The sequence below is a fragment of the Clavelina lepadiformis genome, chromosome 2 (genome assembly GCF_947623445.1).
Source record: "Clavelina lepadiformis chromosome 2, kaClaLepa1.1, whole genome shotgun sequence".
Lineage (NCBI taxonomy): Eukaryota > Metazoa > Chordata > Ascidiacea > Aplousobranchia > Clavelinidae > Clavelina > Clavelina lepadiformis.
Genome location: NC_135241.1, coordinates 13,939,647 through 13,956,776, shown reverse-complemented (window position 1 = coordinate 13,956,776; position 17,130 = coordinate 13,939,647). Strand labels below are relative to the sequence as shown.

At 34.1% G+C, this 17,130-nt stretch overlaps 2 protein-coding genes across 2 annotated transcripts in view; both read left to right on the top strand.

The window, feature by feature from the left end:
- The first annotated feature begins 401 nt into the window (after positions 1 to 401).
- LOC143446002 (matrix metalloproteinase-25-like) lies at positions 402 to 11,427 on the top strand. The gene is made up of 6 exons (XM_076945438.1): positions 402 to 625; positions 4,945 to 5,122; positions 7,908 to 8,029; positions 10,280 to 10,415; positions 10,554 to 10,717; positions 10,793 to 11,427. Exons 1-6 carry the CDS (start codon positions 470 to 472, stop codon positions 11,192 to 11,194), a joined length of 1,158 nt encoding a protein of 385 aa, XP_076801553.1. The 5' UTR covers positions 402 to 469; the 3' UTR covers positions 11,195 to 11,427.
- Positions 11,428 to 14,141: 2,714 nt separating this feature from the next.
- The window catches only part of LOC143447349 (membrane-associated transporter protein-like), a 28,352-nt gene continuing 25,363 nt past the window's right edge, over positions 14,142 to 17,130 (top strand). The window contains exon 1 of the mRNA XM_076947406.1: positions 14,142 to 14,335. Coding sequence (XP_076803521.1) covers positions 14,324 to 14,335 — 12 coding nt within the window. The 5' untranslated portion in view covers positions 14,142 to 14,323. The remainder of the gene's footprint in view (positions 14,336 to 17,130) is intronic.

Below are 17,130 nucleotides of genomic sequence, written 5' to 3'. Positions count from 1 at the left end.
ACTAGAAATTTTTAATAACGGCAAACTTGTAATAATAAGTTTAGTGTTTTGGTATTGGCGATAGTTGCTTAATTTTATTTTTTCCAATTTTGTCCTTATTTATATCTATACTAGCTTTCTTTTGAAGCTGAATTTCAATTAATCATGTAATTTGGCAGTTTTTGGCAAATATCACCTTGCTTGAAAGTAAAAATATTTTCATGAGAAAAGCTATTGCCATTGAGGTTTACACACAAACTTACGGCACTTTGTTTTATAGATACAGGAATGTGTAAAACGTCAGTAAACTGTTAACGGTGTTCACGGCATGTCTACGTATCTTGCGTTGCCGAAAAAACGTTGCCGCAATGTAAATTTTTAAATTTAAATTTGAAGTTTATGAGTTTTGTTTATACAGATTGAGATATTTAACAAGCGCTATGTACATGGTACTATTCTATAATATGTGATCACGAAAACAATTTAAGCAATGAAATCTGCAAAAACAGCAACTGGGTGCCTCTTGATAAGCTTTTGCACCAACTTTCTGGTCCGTACGGAACAGTCATCTATTAATGGATCTGTTGAAGAATTTTCTCTGAAGAACGCAGCGCTTCATTCAACTGCAGGCAATGTGGCCGAGATGGTTCGTCGTATAACTAAACTTTGTGTATACTTCATTTACGCCATACCGATTTGCAATACGCGTTTAAAGCCACCTCATTCAGTATCTAAACTGGCCTAACATATCTGAATTATTTGGAAAGGTTACTCCCAAGCAGTAATTAAAAAAAACGAAATTTTCTTTTGTTGCTGAGATAGATTAATTATTTTTGATGGTATTCGTAAATGAAAAAATCATCGAAAAAAAGGACGACATATAGACAAAAGAAAGCACAAATGATAATTCTACACTTAGGTCTTATTGCTTTGCTATTTTTCAGCAAAATTTTGGGCAATGAAGTGACTGTTTCAGTGGATTGTAGTTATTGTTGTAATCACGCTTGGATACGCATTACCCAAGAGCTAGGATAGTGAATAGCGTAACTAAAAAAGTATGAAGACAAATAACATGCTTTTTTTTATTTTTTACTCACTAGGTTGATCTGACCATTGAACGTACGTTCGCGACACGAATTATCCATCTTAGCTAGCAATTTTTTTTGTGCAATGCCATCGAACATATGTTCATATTATATACGGGTTAAACGTATCGTAAAATAACCATGTTCTTTTCTTAATTCGATTAAACAAATATCGATTCGAAAGAAAATTCTTGTGATTTACCTTTCCCAAGTGGGCTCATTGCAAAGGGTCCTTAATCGGTTTCTGCATAAGTAAGCATCTTTTTTGTCGAATGAACGTTATGACAGTTGACGAGCTTTATCGATTTCCCAGCCCAGTAAAACACGCAAGAAAATATTTGAATTAACGTTAAGTGAATTTGTAAGTATGTGACGACTGCCATACATTTTAATTGAAGTATTTAGTTGTTTTGAGAATGAACAATCTTTGGTTTGATTGTTCATGTACCATTGGAAAACAAATTAAATACAGGAAACAATGGGTATTCAGTTTTTTAATTAGCATAGCTATAGGCATTATTACCAGAAAATGAAATTTAAGCTTTTATGAACATGCTTGTCGTATATTCCGAAAAACTGCGATTTTTTGAGAAACTATAAGTTATATTGAATTGGTATTCACAACGAAATACAAATCGTCATTCTTTTAAACAAACACTATATCAACGAATTACTTTCATGGCCTACTTTCAGCATGCCAGAACGCCGCAAAGCCTATATCGCATACAGTAAACGACCTTGATGTTGCCATAAACAAAAAATACACTGCTTCGTTGTCCTACCATAAACCGAGTTTACATGCACTGCTACGAGCTTCGACGTCGATAAAAAAACAAATAAAAAATGTGTAAAATGTGTGTATAAAAACAAAACTTACAAAGCATGTTCGGAAACCTGAGATCGAGCGATGAAGAATTATCGTGGCAAAGACTTTCCTCAGTCCTAGGATAAAGATTATCATACCACACCGAAAATATTAAGTTCTGTTAAAAACTACTATGTCTATATAATTTGTAACTAATGTACAGTGTATAGCTAATGAAGCTACTAACTATCAAAATATAGTTATAATGTAACTAATGTAGCTAATATAGCCTAGCTACTAAGTACCAAAATGTAGATTGATGCTTAATATTGTGATAATGTTGTGCTTTTATGTTGTCAAAAACGGAAGTCCACCAACTAGAAATATAGAGTTGTTATTAGATAGCAATATTAAAATGTCAAATGAGTGTATCAATTTTATCTGAAATATACAGTTAGGTTATAGAAGAGCGTTGTTTATCATTTAAGTTCAATTCACCGCTAACATATGCTTAATCTGCAACAACATGTAAGGGAAACTACATATTTCACCAATCTTGTTTAAAAATTGTATAGTAAACTAAAAGGAAAGGCAGAAATTGTTTTATGTAGGCGATACGCAAGTTATACATACGTATATGTATGTCGAGTATTATTATCCCAGTCGTTATAAGAGAATTGGTTGATTCTTAGTTAATATGTGTAAACGCCGCATACACAAATGATTCGGACCAAAAGTTATATTAGACAGACTGCACATCGAACTAAATAAAGCCTGTCACAGTTAGGTTGCAAACAGTCACAAAATGTATTTACCCATAGACCACGAAATGCATTCAAGTTCATGTTTACGGTAAAATAATGTGACAAAGATGAATTATTAAGCAACAAAGTTGTAAAGCATTACAGAACTAATTACATTTCGAAATGATACAAGAAAGCGATACTTTCAAGCTTACAGGACGTTTTTCTGGCTAGGTTAATGAATTTTCGTAATTTTAAATTCAAGTAAGACACAGTTATATTCTAGCCTAAATGCAATATACACCAAAAACAAATATAAAAAAGAAAGATATGTCCTAATACATGGATGGACCGGAATCAACATAGGTTTTACTTCTGACATTTTTAATTCATGTAGCCCGTATCAACTAAAATATCTAACTCTAAATGATTAACATATCCTGATACTTATAATATTAAATCGAAATACGAACAAAACAAAACAAGGCTACACTTGTTATGCTACGGAGGTAATTGCTGAAAACTAAAACAAACGAAATTCACAGCTTAACTAACTGCCAACAGTGACACGTTCAATAAAATATTTTGATCATGAGAACAATTCCACAACTCACATCGATTTCGATTCTTCGCAGCAGGATTGGCAGTTTTTGTGTGTAGCAAAGCGAAGACATACCATTTAAAACATGCCAATACAGATTTAATAAATACAAGATTTAGCCTACAATATAGCGTTACTCGATCATACATTAGCTACGTTTTGATATTTAGTAGTTACATTAGCTACATTTTGATATTTAGTAGTTACATTAGCTACATTTTGGTGTCTAGCGGCTACACTAGCGATAAGCTGCATTTGTTACATTAGCTACATTTTGTTATACATAAGTTACAGTACTTATATTTTTGTATTTAGTAGTTACATTAGTTACGTTTTGGTATATAGAATGGTCCCCTGTAAAATATCAGCAGGGTTCAACGGCATGTATACGATTACAAAAAGTGTTCAAAAACACATGTTAATTTATCCTTAATATACCAATTGTAGCATCTGTTGATTTTTTTAATCTAGAAATGTCAAGCAAAATTGCGTACGAGCAACGTCTCATATTTTTTGACCTGGAGCATTTACCGTGGCATAATAGCGGCAAATATTGCATTTGCTGCAGCATACTTTACGCGAAAAGCACCGGTACCGAGTACCGACAATGTACCAAACTACTTTTTAAAACAGTACCGAATACCGGAACTGTCGGTACATTTTTTGCCAAGTATCGGTACCGTTACCGACGGTACTTTCAAAGTACCGACTGCCCACCTCTGATAATAACTCAGTCATTCCTTAATTACACCTTATAGCCCAAGAGTACTACCAATTATTATACATATTTATAAGTAAACTTAATCTTTAATCAAATCGCACTGCTATATATCATAGTTTATATTTACTACCATTTTTGTGAGTGATGCTAGGTTTTACAATCCTTTGTTATTTTCATCATTCTCTAACATATTCTTTATTGGAGGATGTGTTAGAAGCAGTTTCTTTACACAACACAATTTTCTCCAAATAGCGTGAATATAATTAATGTGTTTTGGCTGACTCATTTCAACTTACAAGCGGTCAAACCCAATACGATTCAGCCAACAGGTGAATAAACTCATGACAATTTCCAAGGACGATTCAACCCACAGACATTTGTTAGGTCGTCCTGAATATAGTCGTCTTGGATTTAGTTATCCTGGGTTGAATCGTCCGTGAGTTGCGACAATCATTTAGGAAAAGACACATTGGACATACAAATAATCCTTTACTTCTAAGCTACAAAACATAGCCTAAAATATACAGTAGTTTACTATGACCAGCGTATACAGAAATCTTTTTCAATTGCTTAACTCATTTCAATGGCATTGCAATTAGTGGAACAAGTGGCGGCACTTAAGGTTATACACGATGTTTAGTTTTGGAGATGAAGGCACATGCCCCGTTAAAAATTACCCCGTTCCTTTAATTATCTTACCTCACCTTCCCCTATGATGTAAAAAACATTCGAATAAATAAATTACAACTATGCGATCAAATATGCTGGAAATGGAAATGTATGATATTTTTATCGTGAGATCCTTTACCAGAATGTTAAAACTTTGTTTTATATGATTCAGATGTTGCATTGTTTAAAGCACCGTATGTTTACTTTAAGGAAAAGTTACTTATAGGTATCTGTTTGTAGAATAGATGTATAGGTATCTCATTCGTTTCGACGTCTATACAGTATCTATATAGCTGAATTTTAATAAGCTTTCTCACAATCCAACTTTCTTTATTTTGCAGAAATTCTTGGTCAAGCATGGATACATTTCATCACAGGAAGATGGCCATAGACATAATATGACTATAGCAAGAGAATACTTTCAAGAATTAAACCAACTGCGTGCACCAGGCGTCTTGGAGTTTGAATTGAGTACTTTGAATTCAATGAAAACACCCAGATCCGGATTAACTGGAGTGGGTATGTAAGCTCTAGGCATACAATACGTAGGCTAAAGATTTGGCCAGGACAATCTCGGTTTGAAAGCCTGTATTGGCGTTGGGTCCCAATTTCCTGCTTGCTTCGGTTATGGGTCATTTACCTTTGACATCGAAAGAATTATTTAATGAAACATAATGTTTAAACGTTAAAGCGTTGTTTTTATTTAGAGAAAATAAACGCAATGTGCGTCAGCATTAGTTACTGTGAAAGAGATAAATTTCAGCTGCTTGCTCAACAATAATTTTCAGTTTAAAGTTGAAATGGTGGTGAATTGTGACCTTTTTGTATTTCGTCACACTTATCGCCGAACGCAACAAAATCAACGAAAAATTTACCACATATTTCTGAAAATATTACCAGTTATAATTAATTACCATTACCATGTAGTTATAATTAGGCCTACCAACTTTATGACCGGTTTGTTTTGTTGGTATTGTTCTTTTATATAAAATGTACTAATGTATTTTCTCGACATTGCAATCCGAAATTAAAATCTAAATCGTTTTTATACGCCCAAGATAATGGCCAATAACGATGGAAAATTATAACTGTGACGTCAGTGCGCTTCGATGCTAGGTTTTCACAGTTTGATAAGACATAAGTTATATATACTCGAACAACTGCTAAGTGACTATAGGTTGCTTGTTTGTATAACCATATATATAAGTTTTTACATCAATAATAATGTAGAATAATATCATCGCCGAAATACGTACAAAATGACTTGAATTATTCCAACGAAGCATTAAAGTATTTCTTTCCATTTCGTACAATTAATTGGTTAAATAGAAAGCACCGCTCCTACTTTTTTCGAAAGCGTTTTGTAGACTAAAAGTGTTGCAACGGTGTTTTGCTAACCGTTACTAACACATCATCGGAAGGTAGCGATTTATGCTGAAATTATATTTAAGAATTGATTGTCGGACTAACGTCTGAGTCTTCTAATTGCCTTCATGATTATTAGCAAATAACACATCACATTCTCAAGAACAATAAATTAGTATAGCATAATACATTCAACAAATAATAAACCATGTAAATGACAAACGACACGAAAGAATGACACACACCGAATTAGCACATCAGAATAGGAATAGACCAAGACCTGAAAAGGATGATAATCAGCAAACTTAACAATTTATACCCTATGAGTTATTGCGTAATTACATTTAGCTTTTTTCACTGAATTCATTCTAGAACATTCCGTGATAGTTATTGCATGACTTAAACTAAGCTAATGAGTATAGCTAATATAATCTAACTGTAATCAACGCAGTGCAATCTAGTAACATTAATCATATTCCATTGAAACAAAGAACCGCTTTGCACAATATAACACAGTTGATCACTTCGTTTTGAGATGGTACAATTGAAATTGCATTGAGCACTCGACGAATCAGCGCTTTCCACAAAAGCAAGCTTACCGTACGCCAATCAGTTATCAACATATGTTTACCAAATACCATTTAGAATAGCTTGTACATTTAATGAAATAATATTTAAACTGGTTTGTTGTCGGCTCCGTTGGAGCGCTGGGGTCACGTTGATGCAACTCGGATTCTACTTCCAGCGCCAACAGCGCTACCATTTTAATGCTATTTTATCCAAACCTTCCAAATCAAAACGGCTTTTTCTGTTTCTTTTTTTGCGTTAAGTCGCAATTTACTTAACAAGTGGTTAAAATACACGCAGCGGTCCAAGTACAGTAAAAACATTCTATTGATTTAAAATTCTAGCATGTTTCAAACAACGTTTATTCTTTCTGCGGAAAGCGGAAAAATCGCAAGCATAATATCATGCTTTAATTATTGTTGTGTTTTGATTAAAAACAAACGCTTTATGAAACATGATGACGTTTTTCTAATTGTTCAACTTTTGTGTAGTAAATATTATTGAAAGCCAAAGCGAATCCACGAGCTGTCAAATAGAAACAGGAAAGTTGGACAGAACAGTATGCGGAAGCTCAAAGGGAATAAACGCAAAACGGGATAAACAAAAAACAGAAACGTAAACATAAATAAAAACGTGTACTTGCAGAAAAGAGTAACCCTCATAAAACGGAAAAAAATTAGTAAAAGTTGTAAGCTGTAAGACTAGCCTCCATAGTTTAACGTTCTTTTTTAACCGACTACGCTTGATGGTATAGATATTTCCGGTCTTCTCAAGTTTTGCCTGACAAATTTTTTTAATAGCGAAAAAAGGCATTTCTTAAAGGGTTGAAGGTTGACATAACAATGTTTGTGACAATACGGTATAGCAAACACAGGCTTTAAAACGTTTACAAACTTTTTGGCCGTTTGTTATATATTTCTGGAAGTAATGTTTGAGCGGAAGTGTTTAAAAACTATTACTGGTTTTATTACTTGTTTAAAAACTATTTTTGTTTACGTTTGCCACCTTGGGGCTTCCGTAATACTGTAGATGGGTTCGACAAAATCAATTATCCTGGCAAACCTGTTGCTGTAGCCTATGGAAGTAACTGTTACAGTAGGGCATTAATATACTCACAACACTTATATTTACGATATTCATGGATTACACAAAGACAATCACATTGCGTAAACGTGTAATATACAAAAGTATTTATACTGTAAAAGCCAAATAATATTAATTGATTTCAGTAAAATTTGTGGAGGTCTGCAAAGGATATGATCTACATGAAGATACTGTAGTAAAATGATAAATGTTATTAAACTTAATATGTTACTACACACTGTATATATTTACAAATATGTGTGTGCGTATAACTTTGTTTTGCTGACAGCCAATAGCCAAGGGTACATGAGTAGAAAGATGGCAAGAAATGCTGTAAAGGGAAAAGCTGCACTGTGTAATTACAAATTTGATGCTGTTGCAAACATTCGTGGTGAAGTCTATTTTTTTAAGGTATAGTTATTTGTCATTTTATTGGTAAATTTTCAAACAGTCTACTTCAACTTCATGAAGCTTTATATTTTTTTCATTGAATGTTCTAACATTTTGGACAACATAGTTGAATAAACTTCACAATGTTTTAGCATATTCTAAGTATTTGTTTTATCTTGAGCATCTTTTTATTTTTTCTCCTTTGTAAGATTTTTTCCATCCTCTGCTTTCAAAGATGCTAACTTGAGAGAAAAATTTGATTTATAAGGTTTTTCTCTTTTTCGAACAATTCTTTTGTATTGCCTAATTATCCTACCTTAAAGTACCTCACATGTAAAATGAAAAAATCTTTCTTTATCCTTCTTACAAGATTTTCAAACTTCATATTTCTTTTGTTTGTAATTTGTTGAATAAACTTCAAATTTTAGTTTGACATCTTTACGTTTAGCTGCAAGACTTTATGTTTTTTTTTAATATCCATTTATGTTGGCTTATGACCTAATCTCAATTTATAAATGTGTTTTATTGGTTGAATTTCATTTGCGATTGCCCGAAAAATAGCCATCTTTTTTGTGCTGCTTTTTATTCGACAGAGTAGTGCTGTAGTATTGCAGCACGACTATACAACTTGGCTTTTAGCAGTCTACCTTGTTTAATAAAAATACGCTCGGGACAGCTTGTGCTAACTGGGATGAATGTGTGCTTTGTACACTTCCTTATCATCACGAAGTCATAACTTAACGAGCACCGCAGTACTATTCAAATGGTGACTTATCGAACATTATTAATAATTGATTGTTTAATGTAAGAATCGGGGATTTTCAAACGCTTTTACAATAATACGATAAAGGTAGTATGTATGCGCGGGTGACGTGTGACCTCGTATAACATTGACGCGTGTGGAACGCATGGCGTGTAATCTTATATAATAAGCTTATATAACATTGCTTTGTAATAAGAATGGCGCATAAGGAATGTGTCGCATGTCGTTATACGGTAAAAGTGTGGTGATTACCGTATTTATTCGAATATAAGCCTCACAAAAAGACGAAAAACAATTAATAAGCCAAACTCAGAAAAAATGGGCACCAAAAATTATTATTGTTGAAGATAAAGCTTTGACAACAGCAGTCCTTCACTGAAATTGTGCTATGCACTTCGTTGTAAGAAATTGCGGGAAAATTCAAAAAAAAAAATTTTTCGCATAAGATTTCAAGGTTATTTTATTACATTTGACTCACATTGTGAGACGTAAAAAATGTTATAAACCACCCTAGTTTATAGCCACCACTGAATATGAGCCGCTCGAAACGTCAAAATAGCTGCAGCTTATTAAGTGAAGGAAAAGATATAAATGTAATAGTTAGGTTTCAATCGATTCTCTTTTATATGGTTATATTGTTACAAACTTTGTTCCTCACGTATTGTGTAGTTGCTTATCATCATGTTTTCGTTTAAAGCGGTTTTACCAATTAGCACCTTTTGCGTGTCTGTTCTTAACTATTTTAATCACATGATTTGGTACCCTCGTTAAATATGAAGATTGTGCGCTTTTTGGAGAGAGGAGGAGGGGTTTTTAGTCGGTGTCTAGCTGAGACCAATAAAATGTGGCTTTTCAAAGATCACCGGTTTGTTTTATTAGCGTGATAACGCTACACAGTCTAGTTACTCACCGTTAAGAGTGTTGCGGTTCACTGTAAAATTAAAATTAAGCCTGGCTACATCAACGAGAAAAGTTTCATTACAATATAACCGTATTTGTTATTAATACTCTTTTGTAAGTTATTTATCGATATTGCATAATTTGAAGCTATACCCCACATCATTTCGTTTTACTGTCACATCACAAAAATTTAACCTCAGCCTATCCAATAATGTTTTTCCATAGCATCACTACTCAAAAGCAACCAACAAAATAAACGCAATGACATACGAGTATAAACTTCACTGTTAGAGGTATAAATAACTGTGAAAACAATTATAAGTACTCAACCGTGACGAAACACCTGTGGGCCTTGTATAGTTGTTAGGTTTCTATGGTTCAACCAATGAATATTTCTAAATTTACAAAATTTTATTATTGACTTTACCAATTACGTCATAAGTATCGATGTTGACGTGAAGAGGTAAAAATGACAAGGTGTAAAGGTCCTAGGCCCGAAATACGTATCATTTTTAATTTCTTACATTCCTATATACAATATAGGCCACAACTTGAATCGTGTTTATTTGTTTTGTTTTTGAAAAATACTTGCTTGGTATTTTTTTCAGAACAATTTTTTTTGGAGAATTGCTAGCAATGGAAAAATATTTAATCAAATAAAGATGAGAAAATTTTGGAATGATTTCCCTAACAAAAACGTTGATGCAGTTTATTCAAGAGGGGCAAAAATTATTATATTTTCTGGTAAGTTTTAAATTTCCATTGTTTGTTGGACTTAGTACCTAGAACCATGTTGGTAAAAGTGATGCTGTTGGTTGGTTATAGTAGTTGGTTATATAATTAGTGCTACGTAAAAATTAACATGAGGTTCATTAACTTTAGGAAATGAGTATTGGTTGTACACCAATAGAGATTTGGGTATAAATTCTTCAGCGATCAGCGACTTTGGTTTGCCAATGGAAGGTGGAATTGATGCTGCTGTCCCAGCAAGAGTGAAAGATAAAACATACTTTTATCAAGGATCCAAGTTTTGGAAATATGATGAAGTAATGTTATACGATTTATGCAATGAAGTATAGCCTATACAATGAAATATCTAGTTCGCATTTATTGTATCGTAGAAACGGAAAAAAGTTGAAGTTGGCTACCCTAAAAATGTGGCACAGTATGGAATTCCAGAAAACATGGACGGAGCTTTGCTAGATCCAGTTAATAAAGAAACTTACTTTTTAAAAGGAAAAAGGTTTTGGCGGCTAAATGTTGACCAAAATCGGGTCACGGATCCCGCAGAATATATAGGCAACAAATGGTTTTATTGCAACCTATCGCATTACCAAAAGGTTTCTACAAAGGATGAAGATAACACCAGTAGCACTGAGAGCAGCACCACCACAGTAGAGATTAATCACACCGCTGATGGTGGAAAAGGTTCAGCTAATAACTCAAAACCCCGCTTTGGGGTTTTAACGGTGTTCAGCTTTTTAGTAACGACATATGTTCTTCCAGAAATGCTATTTAAATGAAATGTTTGTCAAGTATATTTCCGTTCCAAGTATAATTATTTTATTTGTCAATTCATTGATATTGGGTAACTTTATATTATGATAGTGCCTGAGAAATATTTGAAGTTGACATTTACACTTGCTTATTTTGGTGAATATTTCACACAAATGCATGAAAAAGTACATTCGACAAATACATCGTACAGTATATATTCAAATAAGGCAAAATATCTCATAAATACAAATATTTTCACTTGTAACGTTTGTCGAACAAGTATCTTCTTAACGGTAGCCCCGCGACGTATCCGAAAGTTTTAATACGTAGAGAGCTGTCGATATAGGCCGTTTTTAGTAACTCCGTTCATATGTCTGACTCCTTGAAGGGCGTGTTCACCTCAGTATCACAAGTGACTAAAATGCTATAATGAAGAGGCGCGATACAGGAATGTAACTAAACTTGTCTGCTTTGCAAGACTCCACTTAAACGCAGATCGTTTTAAATTTGGTAATGAGAAAGCACGAAACACGCGAAAACGTTCATATCAAAACTACGTAATTAATTAAAACACAGGTGGCACTGTACGTCACACCACTCCCGCGCCAGATGAGGGCTGAGGAGAAGAAGTGGAACCTATCTGAGCTCGGTACACTGAGGCGCGAAAAGCTGCAGCACAATCAGTAAAAAGCCCAAAGAGTAGACTTGAAAGGAATTTGGACAAAAGTTGGAGACCGACGTCAGAACGGCCAATAGAGTATTCTGGTAGTGCTCACTGGAAAGGAACGGGCGCAAAAAGTGATCAAGATCAAAGTGCTCTGCCATGCCGTCTCTTAAGCAACATAAACTTGATCGAGGTTTTACAGCTACAGTTCAAATAAAATAAAGCGTTTTCGATTAAAGTATTATTTCATCAAGCTGGGAATTCATTCGCACGAAAATGCCACAATACTGTAGTTATTCAGGTATTTCAATATCGGTAAACGATGCTTGTATTTTTGCTATAATTAACAGCTTTGTCACTTGTTAGTTTAATAAATCTAATTCTATTTGGGATTTTAGTTCAATTTATACTTTTAGAAAATTCCTAAACTCTAATTTTATAGTCGGGTGGTACAATTAAATCACTCACCTGGCCTGGTCACGACTAAGTATCCTTTCAGCCGAACTGGCAGACATAGCGACAGATCGCTAACTGTTTAAGAATTTTCTAGAGTTGCTTCAGTAATAACCGCCTTGAGAGGAATAAGTGGATTTCAGAAGAGAAAGAGAAAGAGAGAGCAATCTGAAACTGTTAATCTTTTCTGTATACAACCTAACACAGGAATGCCAGTTTAGCGTAACAACAATCAAGCAAATATCATATGGAATGATATAGTATATGGTATGCTATAATCTTTAGCCGTGGTCCCGAGAAGGTCTTTACACGACTTAAATCAGGTGATGATTCTTCATGGCTCTGGTCTCTTGAGAATAAGTAAGGAATAAACACAAGCGAAAAAACTTAGTTGCAAGTTACCACTCGTGACAGATTTTACCTCGTAAAGAAACAAACACTCATTAAGTCTTCTTAAAAGATAACAAAGTTGTAACAAAGCTTCTGCTGATGCTTTATGGAGCTTGTGCTCAGAAGAGACATAGCGACGTTGAAATCGATATCACAAAGAAATGTAGCCTCAAACACCGTAATCTGCACGTCCAAACTAAATGTTCATTTATGGCCTATGTATACGTGGTACCGTGGTAATGGTGCGGTAGGAAATGGAAATGACAATGACGGCAATGAATAATGTCGGTAATGGAGAAAAAAGGTTGAATGCTTTTTTCGTTCGACACAACAAAGCCATAATATATCTAAAAAGACACAACATCCATGTCCTTGTTGGCCATATGCTGCTAATTTGAATTAAAAATACCAATATGAAAATGCTATTGCCAAAAAGAGGATGTTTCTAGATTTTAGAGCGTTCACGGAGGACAATTTAATCGTCATGAAAAAGAAAGACAACTCTTCCTAAAGGAAGGCATATGGTAACCCTACCTATAGGATAGGCTAGACCCAAACGTTGCACTAAACAACGTAGTAGTGTTGCAAAAGTAAGACGTAGAAAATAATTTTAGTATACGAGATCCTCGTAGAATCAAGCTAAGAATTGTTTAGGGAAAAGCATAAGAGTGCTTCCACTTCTATTTTCTAAAATTTACTTGTTTTCTTAATGATAATAAAATGTTTAGAAAGTTTTGGCTGATATTAAAATGAGCCTTTTTTCTTGTTCGGCTGGTGTCGCGCAAACCAAATTTGTTAAGGGCAATGTCGCATAACCAAGGGCAAGTTTTTTGATAAAGAAACATTGTATTCCCAGTGAGTTTCTATGTAATGTTTTCTTGTTTGTAAGTTAAACAGGTAACCTTGTAAGTTTTCCCTGAACCCGAGGGAAATCTTCGAGGTTTTCCAGCTGAACAATTACGCTGAGATGTCAAACCTTTACGTCACAATGCTCGACATGAATTTAGCATAACACCGGTATCAGAAAGCTGACGTTTGGAAGTGGAATGTTGGAATATGATTTATGAATGCAGCCATGCTGGTTTACTGAGTGTGTGAAATTTCTTATGGCCTATATATAATCAGGGTTGCTTATAACTCATAAATAAGGACAGCCAAAAAAAAAACAAATAAGATTTGTAACACCAGAAGTTTTTGAACAATATTTATTGATGCGTCATGTAATACATCAATTATATTTTTTACTAGAACAAATCTGCTCTAACAAGGCTTTTATGTTAGAAAGCATATTGCACATCTCACTGCAGCTCATTTCTAAGTCTATTTTCATTTGTAGAATAGATTATAGAATATAGACTGCCATTTCTTTTAATTTGTTCCTCTCCTTGGTCCTCTGCGCTGAAAAAAGCAAAAACCTCGCTCTACGAATGCATTGCTGACGGGGAAAATACAACGTTAATCAACTTATAAAGAAGTGGAAAAGAATTGTTTAGGGGGAATATTTTCATCCAATTGATCTCAACTCCATCTTTTTGCAAAACTTCATTTGGAAAGTTTATTCATTTTGGACTTCCATTTGTTACAAGTATAGAGCCTTAATAGCTAACACCTCATCGAAGTGCTCATCCATCAATACAATGTGCTTCGGATGGTCCTCAAGGTAATGTCACTTATCAATGTATTCTAATGCGACGCTATAGAACTCCTGGAAGCTCGATGTCAGAACTTTAGCATGATCATCATCAATCGTGTCCGTTAGTTCAGATGTTCTTTCCCCGAAAAAAAACGGAATTCTGTCGTTGCAATATTTTGCACTTTGTCGAAGATATTATTTTCGCGAGCTCTGGAAACAGCGCATTTGTCTTTTGCAAAAGCAGAATAGGTTGTTTAATAATCAGCAAAAGAGCATTGCTAAGAAAGCATACGACAACTAGAGATTAGTTTGATTAAAAAAATTTATTCAAAACTCTTGGTGGATGTTTCAGTGAGAAAAATTGCGCTTTAAGTGGTTCCCAAAGATCGATCATCCGCTTGATTGTAATCAAGTGTCCAGTGTTGTCCATCTTGTCGGAGTGTGAGTTGGCAAAGTTGAGTAGTTTGCATTTGCTATTTGGATTTGCTGGCACTGTTTGGTGTTCATTGCCCTGCTTGTTTGACTGGTGAATATCATATTTCTTCCGACTAGTCAGGGGGGTAACAAGGTACTCATGGGCCGAAATATAATTCTATAAATATAACTCAAAATATAACCTTCTAACGGCCAAATATGATTTTATTCAAGCGGAATACGATATTATTCAGTCAAAATGTGACATTATTCAGGCGAAATATGATATCGTTCTGGGAAAATATGTTCTTGTTCAGGTGGAATATGATATTAATCAGTCCAAATATGATCTTATTATCGATGCTGATCTAAAGCATAGGTTGATAGTATTATTTGTTTGATCATATTATACTTTTGATATTGATATTGTCTTGATACTTTAATGTTGGTTATAACAAACTAGTGTTGATACCATGAAAGCATTGTAATTCTTGCTTTATGGATGCTTTTTAACGGTGGGACATTTTCACATGTTGTAATAAATACGGTATTGTTACACGTATCGCATTCATATCCTTCAGCGGCTGTGCTTGTTACCTTGTTTTTGTTATTATTCTTGCGTTGGTTCAATTCATTTGGTGCTATTAACATGGGCGTCCGATATAAGCAGCTAGATAGGATCTAGTTGGATATTTTTTTCGGCCGTAATGAGGTACTTGATTGGTTTATCAATCCGAAAATGTAATTAGTTCTTTCTTGAATCGTTTTCTTGTATTTTGTACCAACTATGATGTTGACCAACATCGGATCCAACGTTTTTGAGTAACGTTGTTAAGAGACGAACAACTCGAATTTAAGCATATAACATCTGCACCGTTTACGGGGAAAACAATTGATATTATGTAACAATGAGAGATTAACGAAAGTATGATAAAGATATTACATCAAATAAGACATAACACATGATGAAGATTAATGAACCTTGATAAGTACAAGTATAAAGCAAAAGCAAGTATAAATTAATCCATATACTAAAGTCAACCTCCCTACTTGTCTTGATCACAAGATGAATAAAGTTCACATAAAAAACATAGCACGTGCTTGAGATTAAGTAATCACTTTTGAAATATTTTTTTGTACACTGGCAAAACCCTTATGACTTCCTACCAGTGCAAGCCACATATTTGCATAAGTTTTAATCACGACTGCGTTAAGTCAGCTTGAATTTTAAATTCTAAATTGATGTTGATACGTTGTGTTCAGTAACAGTTAGATATGAGCTCAGCAAGGTTCAGATAGAAAATGTTTGCAATCAGCTAAGTCCTTGTCACTAAAACGATCTTCCACTTTGGAATGTTTTTTCAATTATTGTGGTAAACTTGTGTGTTTGCCACGGTGTGAACAATATTTGCCATAATGATATTCCTGTCGGAATAAAAAAAATTTCGCTTTGAGATAACTTCAGTTTCTATGATGTTCAGTTCAGGCAACCTAGTGGTAAAAGTTTATTGATATACATTTTCGCACAACACGTAACCTTGGTTTTCTTGCTGTTAGTGTTAACTGTTAATGCTCTATGCAATATTATCAGAATTATGAAACAATAGTCTAGCGTTTCTCATGACATCGGTCGGGACCCAAAGTTAGGTCAGAAGGTTTAGATTGTCAGGCTGCAGAATATATCTGTGTGTACATCAACAATTGTAAGTTTTTGCAACCTGTGAGTAGTTAAATACTATGAAGATTTATGAGTTACAGGGCGCTCAGAGTTAGGCGCAAGCTGTCAGAGGGCGCAAGCACGCTGTTGTAAGTTAAAGTGAGGGGTAAGTATTTAAAACAAGTTGATGTCATGATACATCCTATATGAAAAAAAACACTACTTGCTGAATATCCTGGTGAAATAGTTTTGAAAAATATTTTTAGTTAGATAATTATAAGCAAAAGAAAATCGTAAAATTGGCCTTAATTGTGTTGTAGTTCAAGGCTTATAATTGAATCAATCATTGGGCTATCGGATTTTTTATGTTTAAAAAAATCGTAATTTATTCAATCACAATGCTTCAGGCTGTTAATTTATTCTCATGACGCCAAGTTGGACATAAGTTAAACTCCTTTAACCTACACTTCTGACTTTGGTTGACCACCGCGCAAGGAAAGCAAGATCATCTGCATGTTGTTAAGAGCAACTTGACTAATATATGACATAACAAGAGCCTTCATCTACGTCACGATGAAAGCCAAAAGCTGAGACTTTTGTGAATTTCTTTTGCCTACAACTACCAAACCAGAAATTATTTAAAAAAAATATTTTACCAGAATGTTCAGTTTATAGTGTTCTTTCTTATAAGATCAATTTGTTTTTGGACTTGCCACTCACTTCAAGCGTAAGTTGGAGTAACAAAATATTA

Bases quoted from the DNA above. Each gene is read 5' to 3' on its own strand.
- LOC143446002 (XM_076945438.1), top strand. From the start codon at position 470: ATGAAATCTGCAAAAACAGCAACTGGGTGCCTCTTGATAAGCTTTTGC. The intron at 5,123-7,907 runs GTATGTAAGCTC...TTTTGCTGACAG, and splicing joins ATCCGGATTAACTGGAGTGG to CCAATAGCCAAGGGTACATG. The intron at 8,030-10,279 runs GTATAGTTATTT...TATTTTTTTCAG, and splicing joins GTGAAGTCTATTTTTTTAAG to AACAATTTTTTTTGGAGAAT.